The sequence below is a fragment of the Trichoderma atroviride genome, chromosome 2 (genome assembly GCF_020647795.1).
Source record: "Trichoderma atroviride chromosome 2, complete sequence".
In the NCBI taxonomy this organism is placed as follows: Eukaryota; Fungi; Ascomycota; class Sordariomycetes; order Hypocreales; family Hypocreaceae; genus Trichoderma; species Trichoderma atroviride.
Genome location: NC_089401.1, coordinates 4,915,077 through 4,927,631, shown reverse-complemented (window position 1 = coordinate 4,927,631; position 12,555 = coordinate 4,915,077). Strand labels below are relative to the sequence as shown.

The window sequence follows — 12,555 nt, the reverse complement described above, 5'->3', positions numbered from 1 at the left end:
CGTCCATCTTCTCCCAGCTCAGCGACAGGCTATCGTCATATGCAGAGCCAGGCGAGTGGCCGGTGGTGGTGGCAGGCAAAGTGCTGCTCGCAAACTGATCGCGCAATACTGTACAGGTACTTGGCCTCCTTAGCCTTCCCCTCCCACAGACAGTACACGCCCTTTGTATCCCATCGTCCGTCTGCGCGTCCGCACTGTATACTTGCAGCCGCCCATACCTCCCTCATCCTTGGAGTGGCTGTACTTGTACTCCCAGCGGTAGCGGTATTAGCATTGAGTGCTAGCTCCGTGTTGCCTCCCTGGAACCTTGGACCGTAGCAGGTTCTTGGTATCGCGCCTCCCTCCTGCGCTTTTTTGCCTCTCAGTGCTCTCTCTTCTCCTCTTCTCGCTCCATAATACTGATGCTACTGCTTTTCCGTACTACTACTGGCACCCTCCTTATAATTCTGGCGGTGCCACACCTCAGTTGCCTGCACCATTACCCATGCCTTTTCGCCGGTTGCGCAGCGACAGGACTCAGAGCAAGGCCCCAATTCCGGCAGTAGTATGAGAAGAGGCATTCGCAGCAAACGAAACGGGCCTGGACGGTGTCGAGAGACGGCATGCGAGCGCGAGCTGCGTTTGCATATACACGGCCTCCCTGGTTAACGCCAGCCAATACAAGTACTACCACCACTGCGTTGTATTGGGTGGTTTGGATGTTCGGCGGCGTGTTTCGCGTCGAATCCTTACACGTGCTTCCCAGCGCTTGTGGGCGCTCTACAGAGCACATACTTGTACACGTTTGTTACCGTGTCTTCCATGGCTGCCATGGAGAGCAGAGCACCATTGGCTCTCTCAAGTCTCAACCCGGCTGAAGACGGCCAGCAGGGGACGGTCTAGATCCAATTGGCATGTCTGTGTTGACTTGCGGAAATTGAGATGGCCGCCACGGCTTCCAGAAGTCTCATTGCTTCGTGACATTGCTGTATGACAGGTACCCAGTAATATGGCCCTTCTCAAAGCAGCCATGGGGAAATTGTTATGGGGAGGCAGCCCTGCCTCCTGGGCAATCAGTCGCGCTGCTCGCTGCAACACACGCATTGGCGTGCCAGCGTGCCAGAAAGTTGCGCCGACTGCTGCCACAGTCCAATATTCTCACCCTCTAGCGCGGAGCTCCTCTTTACCTTTCCCCCTTATATTGGTCTCACACCTAAACTGGGGCGCTGGTCTTTCTGCCACGGTCTAGCTGTTCTTCTCTCGGTTACTCGACAATCTCAGCGACGGGGGCTTCTCTGTACCCAGTGGGCACAGGTGTTGGCAGTTTCCAGTTGACAAGGGACGCAACACGCAGCATGGCCTGGCGGAAACGGCTGCTACCTTACATAGCAGTAGGATCGTACTACGTGCGCATCGTCGTACTCTCTGGTGCTTCGGCCTTCTCGAAGCATTATTGAAACGAGCCAGGGCGCTGGCTGTACCTCTTCGACTTCCATACTACGGCTACTAGCCTCTTGCTGCTGATTGCTCCATCGGCCGTGCCGTGAGTGCTACCGCCGCCGTCAAGGGCTGCTCTACCCACGCGGTATTACTTCGTGCGTGTATACCATACTCGGCATAGACTTTTTGCCAATGCTGCTAGCAGCAGTAGCACTACTAATAATTGTCCAGACCAGGATGGTATGCTGGGTATGAGTCCCCAGAGAGGGACAATGGCCCGTCGTGCTACGCTACCTCGGCCAGGGAGATGTCGGTGGTAATGAGGCAAAGACCGCTCCAGCAAACAATCCAAGGTACCAGTGGCCGGCCACACGCTTCGCTCTTCGCAACGTCACAAGCATGCAGGAGAAAATCCATACGAGGGACCACGGCGAAGAGCTCGCTAGCGGGCAGATATTGATGCTCCAAACTGGCGTGGAGCGGCGGAGCACTCGGAAGCTGTGCCACCGCAAGCTAGAACCAGAGAAGGGTGTACTTGTAGTGGTGCATGACGCATTGTACCGTCATACGACTTTTGCAGGTACTGGTACCTTGCCCGCGGTACCTTTTTCTGATTTCCCCTCCGTCAGACGAGGTACGCGCAAAAGCTCACAACAGCAGCAGAGTTTACCGCTACTGCTTCTACGGGTGTGAAGGAGCGAGCTTAGGCGCGGCATTGATAACGGATAGTGCTTTCAACAAGCAGCGGCATCAGAGCACTCGTATTGATGATCCTTACATGAGAAAAGCCACAGGTGCTCGATGCATTAGGCAGCACCAAGTGTTGGAGGGCGCTTTACCATACGGTGCAGATTTGGCTGTGAGGTATTGTTTGCTGCAGCGCTTCCCTACCGGCCCATATTGATACGCTCATGACGGATCAGCAGCACGCCGCAGGTTCGACTCATGACATCTCCACGTAGCGAGCTGTATTATCCATCTCATAGGCAGCAAGCAGCAGATGTATACGATTAGTTTATGTGTCACTGAAGCTGAATTGCCTTGATATTCATGCAGAATATGCCTCAGGCATGCGTCTGGCTCGCAGCTTGCCGGTACACGCACATGAACGGAGCAGCGGTATCACATACTGTACAGTACTGAGCTTGTCTTTGATGGCGCATTCCTCTAGCGGCTGCGCACATATCGCGCGGAGTACAGAGGCGCGAACGGCAAAGACCAGCCCTCCAGAGCCTGCAGCATTCCGATGCGGAATTATTTGCAAGGTAGCATTTCCTAGCGAGTGCTTCAACAATGTGCGGGTAGGTACCTCTCACGCTGCGTATCGGGATTGAGACCAAAGCAGCCGGCAAACAGGAGAGGCATGTGGACTAAAGACGAGCGCGAAGGGCAAAGGAGCCGCGCAGCTAATGAGACCAGTCTCAGCTGCTCCGTGCAAAAATGCTAAGCACCAGAACGATAATGCGACCTCACCTACTCCATCGGCGCAGGCACACTAATAAGGTACGCGACACCACACACACCCCGATCTTTTCCACTGGGAGCTCGGGTGTTTGTCACGCAGGCAGGCTTGACTCTCCGAGAAACTGTACTGTGCAGTACATGCCTCGACCCTGTCGCACCTCCAGCCAAATGCGGAAGCCTCTGCCTTTCTCCCCCCTTCTCACACTCCCCGCGCACACGCCTCTGCGCAGGGAAAAAAAGGGACTGGAAGCGGAGAGAAGAAGGAAAAGGCAAATAAGGGCTACAGGCATACTGTAATCAACAATGTACACATTCATGCTACTGCTGCTACTGCTGCTGCTACTGCTACAGTAATATGGAGTACCTACTGCAGTTACAACGCACCACCCCTTTTCGCGAGAGGTAACCGACGGTGGCGAGTGAGTGATGGGCTCCTCGTGGCTGATCCAACAAACACGCTTGCGTGCCTTTACAACTTGATATCAAAAAGGGATCAGACGACGAAGCCGGCGCGGGCTCTAATCAATTTCAGCTCCATCTCCAACAGCGCCCAATGACAAGCTGCCAGGCGCCATCACGTGGCTCCCAGCAGCAAAATGGGTGGGTGGTCATAGCTCCCTCTACAGCGCTTCTCGCAAGCAAGGTACCGCTCCGTTGCTGGCTGAGAAAATCACTCCAGGGCCCTTTCGATTTTCTCGGGGTCCCCATTTAATGTGCCCCATACTTTGGAAAGGCTTGTTTTTTTTTTTGTTTTTTTTTCTTTGGCCCCTGGACTTGTCAGATGTTCCTGATCTTGCACCGCGGGTGATTGATTAGTCATGCGTATATAAGGTACATGGCGTGTTCTACTGGCCTACTTCCTTTAATATTCTGCGCTACGCGGCTGGCAGAGGCGCGCCTTGATCAACGCATCTGCCTTTCTATGAGTGATAGCATACAGTACTGACTTGGTATATAATGGCTGTGATGATTGCAACAACCTCATGCTTTTAGAATTATCAAGTCCTTTCTTTCTTTCTTTTTTTTTGAGATTTTTTTTGTAGTAGCCCTTTCAGAGCTGGTCTGAAGCGGCAATGGATCAGGTTCCTGCTGCGGCAACCTCTCGTGACCTGGGTTGTAAAGGACAGGACAAAGTACTGGTAGCAGTCATCATCGCAGCTCTGGGAGACGCTTGATAGCTTTAGAGCGTGAGATGCCAAGGATAAGCGAGCAAGGCATCTACAGATTATCTATTGGCTGCTCATGGGGTATCTTCATAATCCAATTGCCATCCCATCTCAGTCCTCATCCTCAGGATCCAGGACAATGTTGCGCAAATCCTCATCCTTTGCCCAATCGACGCCGCTGCCCGCAACGACGCCGCTGGCCACGCCCTTCATGACCCTCCACCGCTGCCTGCTCGTCTTGACTTCTCTCGTCAGCTTCTCAATCTCCTGCTGGACCCGGGGGTCGTCGACGCGGACGGCCTTTTTCTGCTTGGCCTGCTCTGCCAGCGCGAAGAGCTCGCTGGTGAGGTCCATGTTCTGGCGACATACGCGTATGCTCTGCACCTGGACGGCGGTCAGGTCGTCGCGGAGCTTTGCCACGCTGTCTGCGTGCTGGGCTACGGATATGGACGTCTCGTCTCTTTCCTGCACGTATGGGAATAGATCCCTGTAGTTTGGGTCAGCAAAGGGAGGGCCTTTTTTTTTTTTTTTTTACCATTTCCGAATCTCAACATGGACGCTTGGACTGCGATATGAAGAGTAAGTAAGTGAGAGTAATACGTGCCGCTCTATTGGTGATGCCTGTGTGCCGTTGTGGACTGCCTTGAGGATCGGGTTGGCCATCATTACCGACTCGATGGCATCGTTGCGTAGCCTATATCTAGCCCTTGCTGTGAGAAGCGCATCCTGTGCCTCTGTGATGTTGCCCCCATCATCATAGTTTCTACCTAGAGACGCCAGAAGTGTCGTGTGAGTAAGCCATGCAACGCATCTCCATCAGCGGCGCGTTCTTATCAGAGAGGGCTCTTACCGGCTTGCTGCGCGTTGATTATGGCGATTTCAAGCCTCAGCTCTTGGAGCTTGTCATACAGCTCCAGCACTCTCGTTTCGTCCTCGGAAAGGGGCAGACGGGATTCACCGCCGTCTGCACCGGTCATGGGCTCGTCGACTTCACTCATATTGCAGCCTGCTCAGGGCCAGTGGATGGCGCTGATTCGCTCAACTGAAGGAAGTCTTTCGACAACAAAAACCCATGTTGTGGCTGTTGACATGTGGCGCGCCGTATCTTTGAAGCAAAGTGAGCCACAGGCCGCTCTGCTTATCTAACCAGTACAGAGCTCCCCTGTAATGCAGGGCAGTCTCAGCGCTACCAAAAGTCACAAGGCACCCGTCACACTACCCAACGTAATGCCGGCCGTAGGGCCCCGATAAGGTTCAGCATCTTAACCATTCAATACTTAAACTTTTTGGCCTCGTAACCTGTGGCATTCAAAATCCCTCGATACTCGGCGCATTGCAGTTGCTCGTCTCTCCTGTATTGGCTCGTTATTCGACTCTTTTCGATATCGCTCTGTATGAACATCAGCCGCCCAGCGCCGCCTTGTGCTTGACGGGAGATGTCTTGGGATGGCTACACAGGTGTTGATTGCCCATACGGGCCAGCGGCTGGAGGTCGATACAGCGCAGTTCTCCAGGTAATATCTGCTCCTATGGATGCTGTGGTTGGCGCGTGAGTTTAATGATTGCTATAGTCTCGACGACCTGAAGACGTGGGTGGCCCGGAATAGCTCCCTCTCGCCACAGCATATCATTGCCTTGACACCCCAGGGCCGCAGCGTCAAGTCTGCGAGTCTTCACACAGAGGTATGCGACGGCTGCTGCACTCTTGTGCTAAAGATGACAACTGACTTCTCCCCCCCAGAAAGAGATATACATCTACGATATTCGTGTCACGCACCCGACCTCTCCTGGAAGTGCGTCATCGCTCATCTCCGAGGCGCTGCCCCTTCGGCGTCAATCCATCCCCAATGCGCCGAACTCGATCGAGAATATCCAGGCAATCACATCATGGCAGGAACTTTGCAACGACCGCCGGAACTGGGCTGCGCGGATAATGGAGGACTGCGGCCAATTGAACGCTTACGCGCAGGCCCGATATGACGAGATAGACGTCATGATCAGATGCTTGGACGCCGCCGTCACCAATGTCGAGATAAGCGTCAAGCAGATTGAGCCAAAGTATAACGAACTTAAGAAATGGGTCACGCCGGCTTTGGCAGAGTACGAGCAGCTTGTTTCGTCCTGGGAGCATTATCTTGATCTGGCCGGGAGCATTGTAATATCGCAAGGCTTGGTCAGATTTATGACTCGCGGACAAGTCAACAAGGCCGATTCTACGCTACAGGACTTGATCGAACTCGACACTGTCAAAAAGGCCGTCAAACTGGCCCCTACAGCTCAGCGAAGGTTCAACCAGAAAGCCACCGAACTTGACAATGCGGCTACTCAGATGTATCAAGCGCTTGGAACTCTCTCTGCTGAGTTTGATCAATTGATGAATCGGTCTCTTTTGACCCATAACAATGATACTCCGCAACTCATGGAGGATATCGAGGTGGTGGCCAGACAGATCGATTCAGATTACCACACGGCGCTGAGTTATGGCAACTCGCAGCGAGATCTGGCCCAGGCTTCGAAAACTGCCTCTATTCACACCGAAAGACTCATGCCTACTCTTAAAAAGCGAGCAAAGGAGATGGATGAGATGGTTCAATATGCAACGCGATCGCGAAATACCATTGCTGCGGATTCTGTTAGATTTATGCGAAGCATTACTGAAATCACTTCTCTGCACAGCAGCGTCAGGAATCAGATCAATATTCTAAACCAGTCCGAAGACGACATGACAACGTTTGACTACTTGCGGCTCATTCAGCAGCTGCCATACATGTATGCCTCATTCATGGTAGAGGCAATCCGACGACGAGAGTGGATTGACAAGGTGAAGGCGGATTCCTCGACTCTTGCCAACGAAATGGCGCTGTTCCAAGACGAAGAGTCGAAGCGGCGTAAAAAGTGGCAAAAGATGGTCGGAAGTACATACGGACCCGGCCTTGATACTAATGTCATGGGGCTTGAAGTCAATCTACGGGGCGAGGATATCCCCTGGCCTACTGTTGGGAAGAACGAGCTAGAAGAGTTTCTGCAGGTATTACAGGAGCGAAATGCGGACCCAGAGCTTGTTGATGATGTCGCGAAACTCCTTCAAGAGCTCACCACCCCTACTAAGCAGCAAGCAAAGAGACTCAAAGCATTTAAGAATGGAAGCGTGCATGAGGCGGCATTAGGAAGAAGTGGGCTTTTGATTCGCGGCGACGATGATCTTATTACGTCTCTGCAGGACGAAAAGACCAGGCTGGAAAACAAACTCAAGACCGCCGACAGCAGAGTGCGCCGCCTCGAAGATCTTCTCCATCGGCAGAGCCAAGCCTCGCGTCCCGGGAACCTGTTTCCGCTACCAGGGCAGCAGAATGGGCATTCGCGGCATAATTCCATTTCGTCAATCAAGTCGGCCCGTATTGAAGACCGCCAACCAGTATCAGACGGAACAGAACAGTTGTCGCAGCGGATAGCACAGTTGGAAAACGAGCTTCGCGCAGAAAAGAAGCGGTCAGCAGATATTCAGAAAGATCTCGACAGTCGCGTCACGGAACGAGATGATATGAAAGATAGGATCGAAGAAGTCAACTCGACAAAAAAGGATCTTCTTGAGAACATGGAAGCACTGAAGCGAGAGTTTTTGGACGAAAGGATCTCGCTAGAGACGGAAATCAAAACGCTCAAAGCCCGTTTGGAGGATACGGAAGAAGAGATGGATCATTTTGGGGAATCTCGGGAGAATGAAAAGGCCGGTTTTGACGAGCGAATCCAGGGTCTTGAGGCAGAGATTGAGCAAGTTAACAAGGAGCGGAAGGACGATGCACTCAAAACCCAGGGTCAAGTTGAATTCTTACGCAAGGAGACTCAGATGCAGCGGGATCAGCTCGACGCCTCCGAACGAAGGCTACGCTCTGTTCGTGAGGAAGCCCGAGCTACATCGAAGAAACTTGAGGCTGCAGAGGAGAGCGCCGAGTCTCGACTCGAGTGGCTGAAGAAGCTATATGCTGAGCTATCATCGGACATCGCCATGCCAACCGACGAGGTTGATTTGGCCGAAGCTCTTCTATCCAGTGCCGCCGACCTTGTTGAAAAGTTGCGAAACTCTGGAAGCAATGCCTCCATTTTACGGTCTGAGCTTGAGAAGGCCACTGCTTCAGTCAAGGAACTACGGTCGGAGTTAGTGCAAATGGAGGAGAAAATCTCATCCCAGGAGATGTCTGCCATGCATGTTCGAGAAAATCTTGCTGAGGAAAAGGCAAAGGTAACTGCTTTGGAACGTGAAGTAACCGAGAGCAGAGAAGAATTGAACCAAGTCCGTGGCCAGCTATCTGACGGCGAGACTGGGTCTGAAATGCTGCGCAAAAGACTCGAAAAGGAGGAGAAGAAGGTTGCAGAGCTTTCAGAAGAGGTCGCGTGGCGACAGTCTCAAGGTGGCAGCCTTGAGGAAGAGTCTCGTCTCTTCAAGCAGAGATTTGAGGATGTCCAATCGAAGCTCTCGGGGCTTAATGCCAAGTACGAAGCGCGCGACGGACGAACCAAGGATCTAACTCAGCGGCTCTACTCCCAGAATGACCGCCTTACCAGACTACTTGAGCGTGTAGGATACTCCATCAGCCGCGATGCCGGGCAAATGGTGATTACCAGGGTTTCTCGATCCGATAAGGCGCCCGCAAATCCAAACGATTCTTCGGATCCTGGATCCTCTATCCGCCGGTCACTGAGCTTGGGTGGTCGAGCCATGACTGATAGTGCCGATTTGGAGCTTCTCTACTGGGTGAACAGCACCGACCTATCGGTCGAAGACGAGAAATACCAAGCCTTTATAGAGAAGCTTGGCGCATTCGATGCCGACTTGTTTTCCGACACCATTTATCACAGAGTCAAAGAGGCAGAGCACAAGGCTCGAAAGTGGCAGCGAGAAGCCCGATCATATCGCGACCGGGCGCATAGCTTACAAAAGGACTCTCATAACAAGATTGCGTTTAGGAATTTTAAGGAGGGTGACTTGGCACTTTTCTTGCCAACACGGAACCAGCAAGCGGGAGCTTGGGCCGCCTTTAACGTGGGATTCCCGCACTATTTCCTCCGCGAGCAAGATGCTCATCGGCTACGACATCGGGAGTGGCTAGTTGCGCGAATCTCCAAGATCCAGGAGCGTGTTGTAGACCTCTCCAAGAGTCTGCAGGCGAACAACGAGACTGATTCGAATGACGAGGAGAATGATAACCCCTTCCAGCTGTCAGACGGCTTGCGATGGTATCTCATCGATGCTCAAGAAGACAAAGCAGGGGCGCCCGCGACACCTGGGATGGGTAAATCAACCGTTGCCGCCAATAATGTTGAGGCCACGGCTAATATTCAATCCCACGCAGCCAAGGGGAAGGGAAGGAGCCGGGACAGCATAGCGAGCATCGAAGGAATCAACAAGACGCTCTCCAAGAGCTTGGAAAGCCGCCGAAGTAGCTCGGCATCTAAGAAGGCCCTGCCATTCCACATCAGCGGCGGAACAGCTCTGTTGAAGAATAGCGCGCTGGCGAGCGAGACCAACTCCCTGCGCGCTGCTCCGCCTGATACGCCAACTGCCCAAAGCCCGGTACAGGGCAGCGTTATTAGCACTACCAATACTGATGCGGGACAGCGAGGCGGTGAGTCGTTGGTGCAGGATAAGTCGGGAAAGGCCTCCGAGGTACGAGCCGTTGATTCTCTACTTGGGCCCTGAGTCACTGATCGGTTTTTCGTGGCAGCCACAGGCACAGCTTCACAGGAGCGGCCGACGGAGGAGTTCAACTGTTACGAGCCCTCTGAAGAGCTCGATTTTGTGGGACCAGCTATGGAGCATGGATTACAGCTATGAGAGCACGCCTAGGAGAAGATGAGGGTGATGGTGATGGTGATGTGCATCATGATAATTTAGCTATGGAGGTGATAATTGTGGGAAAGGATGGATAGAAAGAAGGCTTTGCGAGTGGCGTTTATGCGGCTACAGCTGGGTATCAGCACTGTTGTCTTCTTTTTACTAAATATTAACTTGGGGGCATCAAATTTGGTCAAATTTGCTCACTGGCGTTAGGTAGTAGTATATCGTGGAATTGCTTGGATTTTGGGAGATGGCGTATCTTTTCTTCTTTGAGTTATATTAGACAGCGGATAAGAAAGAGACTGGGTTAATGGGTGATGTCTATGTCAGCGCCGTGATCGCATGTTGATACTATTAATGCCAATGGTATTTCTTTTTTTCCAAGTTGTGTCCGGTGACATGTATGGCATGGCCATACTCCTATATCGATGTCATTAATTTCAACAATATTGCTCCTTTTCCCCAATTAAGTCCGGTGATATCTGTGGCAGTACTATGATCACACATTGATGCTATAGATTTTCAATGCTACTCCTTTTTTCGCAAGTGATCCCCCCCCCGTTCGCATAATGGCGTTTATCGGGACCGACCCATTTTTACCACTCCCGACTGCGCAATTACGCCGCAACGCGGCATGTAAGCGTTGCATCCTATCGGCTTCTTGAGCTACAAGGCTCCGGCAGCCCGTGAAGTGGTAAAACGCCGTGTTTTGCAAGTAATCCCCGAGGCGTATTACAGCCTCGTTGGAGGAATTGTCGGGAACACGGCTTCCTGTCTTTAGGTTTATTACATATGTAATGATGTAATATCTTTTCCTTTTTTTCTAATAAAAAAGAAAGAAGGAAAGATAAAAAATCCTCGAAGGCGTTGTTAGGATTGTAATGTGGGATCACAGCCTTCCTTGGCGCAGATCCTGTTCCTGTTAATATATAACTTTGGGGGCTGTTCAAGGCTGAGAACTAATGGCGGAATTAACAACCAACAGCTAAGAAGCGTTATTCCGCCCATGGTTCAACGTCATTACTGGTAAACGGGCAAAATTGATCGGCGTTTAGGCATTAGCTGAGCTGTTGAATAGATAGGCGATAGGATTCTAGAGCCTCGTTTATATTCTTCGTATCCTCGAGGATGATGCACATAAGCGTAGGAATTATTGCCTTTTCTTAGTAGTACGCTAGTGATATTATCAATACGCTAGCAATATTATTAACACGCTAGTAGTAGGAGTACGCTAGTAGTATTATAAGTGCGCTAAGTAATATTTATAATAAATTTATAAGACTAGTAAAATCCTTGAGATATTCTCGACTGTACCTTGATTAACAGGGATTTGGTTACTTTTGGAAAGAGAAAGTAAACGTGACATAGAGTTCAAAGTCAGCTCTGTACCGTTATTGATCTATACTCTAGGAGTACACGGTAAGTGTGTCAGACAAAAGAGCCATCCTTGAAGACAAGGGCAAGATGTATCAAATTATGCAGTCAATGCTTGCTTCTTAGGAAATGATGACACTGCCATTAAATACGCAAATTGAGAAACTCAAGGCCCCTGACGGAGGGAAACTGTTCTTATACGATGAAAGAGCATCAAAAGGTCTGAATGATTGGCAACCGCCACGATACGGGATTTTCCGATAACCAGTACGCAAACTGCTGAGGAAAAAAAGGAGGCAAGATACAAATGCTGGAAAGAGTAAGAAAGATTGAAGACTGTATAGCGTAAGGCCGCACTCCATTCTGTGAGAAGAAAGCTGAGCAGTAAATGGCGACGCACTTCTGGTGGAGATTATTGGGGCAGGGTTCTGTAGTTGTTTGCAACTGACGATACGAAAGCAACAGCATTTGAAGAGAACATTGACAAGGTAGCTATCTGTATACGAACTGTTGTCTTACACTCAAAGCAACACAAAAGGATGGCACATGCAAGGATAAATTAACCAGAGAAATAATATAGCTAGTAATAGCAATTGTAGTACTTCCTATAAAGACTTTGTATCTTGTTGGGCTTACACTTTATAGGTAGTACCCAGATTGTAATATAACACCCCTGTGTTACTCTGAAGATCTCCGGTAGCGAGCCAAGCTACATGTGTACTAGCAGCTAAATCAGCAGCCACCTATTGTAATCCCTGAATAGAGATTAAATACTTTTTCAATAATACTGATCCGTAGGTCTTATAAGGGGTAGACTGGTTGAATCCTGGATCATCGGCTTCTTGCGGTGGCAGCACTGCTATTATTACGCTAGAATGGGATGAGCCGAGGATAATGATGGTAATTGAGGAATAATTACGATATAGCTCGATTGGCATTTCTATGTTGTGCTCTTCAAAGACTTGATAATTATCAATGTTCTCGTCAATTGCATTGTAGAGATGTTTGTGTGGGCGAGTATTTTAATACAAAACTGCTGGTGCGGTATACAACTGTTGGTGCTAACTTGGAATACACGTACATACTATTTTTGGCAATGGCGGAGATAGGAGAGCCTACAAGGCATGCATTAGTAAATATACCAATTATCCGCCTCTCATAGCAGATAATGCATAGATAAACATATCCCTTGGCAAAAGCCCCCGTTAGGCTTATATTTCAGTGCGCGCAAGGCTGGAAAGAGTAATAGTTTTTATTGTAACCTCGGTAGCGTTTACCTGTACTACCGCTCTGATT

The 12,555-nt window shown here is 50.6% G+C and overlaps 3 protein-coding genes across 4 annotated transcripts; 2 read left to right on the top strand and 1 right to left on the bottom strand.

The window, feature by feature from the left end:
* Nucleotides 1-421: 421 nt before the first annotated feature.
* TrAtP1_004430 (uncharacterized protein) lies at nucleotides 422-2,126 on the top strand (the record flags this gene model as incomplete). Its single annotated transcript, XM_066112295.1, has 5 exons — nucleotides 422-876; nucleotides 1,490-1,574; nucleotides 1,651-1,659; nucleotides 1,727-1,950; nucleotides 2,049-2,126. Exons 1-5 carry the CDS (start codon nucleotides 802-804, stop codon nucleotides 2,124-2,126), a joined length of 471 nt encoding a protein of 156 aa, XP_065968378.1. The 5' UTR covers nucleotides 422-801.
* Nucleotides 2,127-3,690: 1,564 nt separating this feature from the next.
* Nucleotides 3,691-5,114, bottom strand: TrAtP1_004429 (uncharacterized protein). The gene is made up of 3 exons (XM_014083956.2): nucleotides 4,900-5,114; nucleotides 4,654-4,816; nucleotides 3,691-4,536 (listed from the first exon to the last, which is right to left on the bottom strand). Exons 1-3 carry the CDS (start codon nucleotides 5,045-5,047, stop codon nucleotides 4,161-4,163), a joined length of 687 nt encoding a protein of 228 aa, XP_013939431.2. The 5' UTR covers nucleotides 5,048-5,114; the 3' UTR covers nucleotides 3,691-4,160.
* On the top strand, nucleotides 5,115-10,249 carry TrAtP1_004428 (uncharacterized protein). 2 transcript variants are annotated; one of them, XM_066112294.1, is made up of 4 exons: nucleotides 5,115-5,563; nucleotides 5,621-5,732; nucleotides 5,791-9,714; nucleotides 9,773-10,249. In XM_066112294.1, the coding sequence occupies exons 1-4, from the start codon at nucleotides 5,496-5,498 to the stop codon at nucleotides 9,902-9,904; spliced, it is 4,236 nt and encodes a 1,411-aa protein (XP_065968376.1). In that variant the 5' UTR covers nucleotides 5,115-5,495; the 3' UTR covers nucleotides 9,905-10,249. The 2 variants fall into 2 exon arrangements, with proteins under 2 accessions (XP_065968376.1, XP_065968377.1); XM_066112293.1 differs by having other exon boundaries at nucleotides 5,791-10,249.
* Nucleotides 10,250-12,555: the final 2,306 nt, after the last annotated feature.

Excerpts from the sequence above, each read along its gene's own strand:
- TrAtP1_004429 (XM_014083956.2), bottom strand. The coding sequence starts at position 5,047 with ATGAGTGAAGTCGACGAGCCCATGACCGGTGCAGACGGCGGTGAATCC. Across the intron at positions 4,817-4,899 it reads AATCAACGCGCAGCAAGCCG|GTAGAAACTATGATGATGGG; the intron begins GTAAGAGCCCTC and ends TGGCGTCTCTAG. Across the intron at positions 4,537-4,653 it reads CAGGCATCACCAATAGAGCG|GGATCTATTCCCATACGTGC; the intron begins GCACGTATTACT and ends CCCAAACTACAG.
- TrAtP1_004428 (XM_066112294.1), top strand. The coding sequence starts at position 5,496 with ATGGCTACACAGGTGTTGATTGCCCATACGGGCCAGCGGCTGGAGGTC. Across the intron at positions 5,733-5,790 it reads CTGCGAGTCTTCACACAGAG|AAAGAGATATACATCTACGA; the intron begins GTATGCGACGGC and ends TCTCCCCCCCAG. Across the intron at positions 9,715-9,772 it reads AGTCGGGAAAGGCCTCCGAG|CCACAGGCACAGCTTCACAG; the intron begins GTACGAGCCGTT and ends TTTTCGTGGCAG.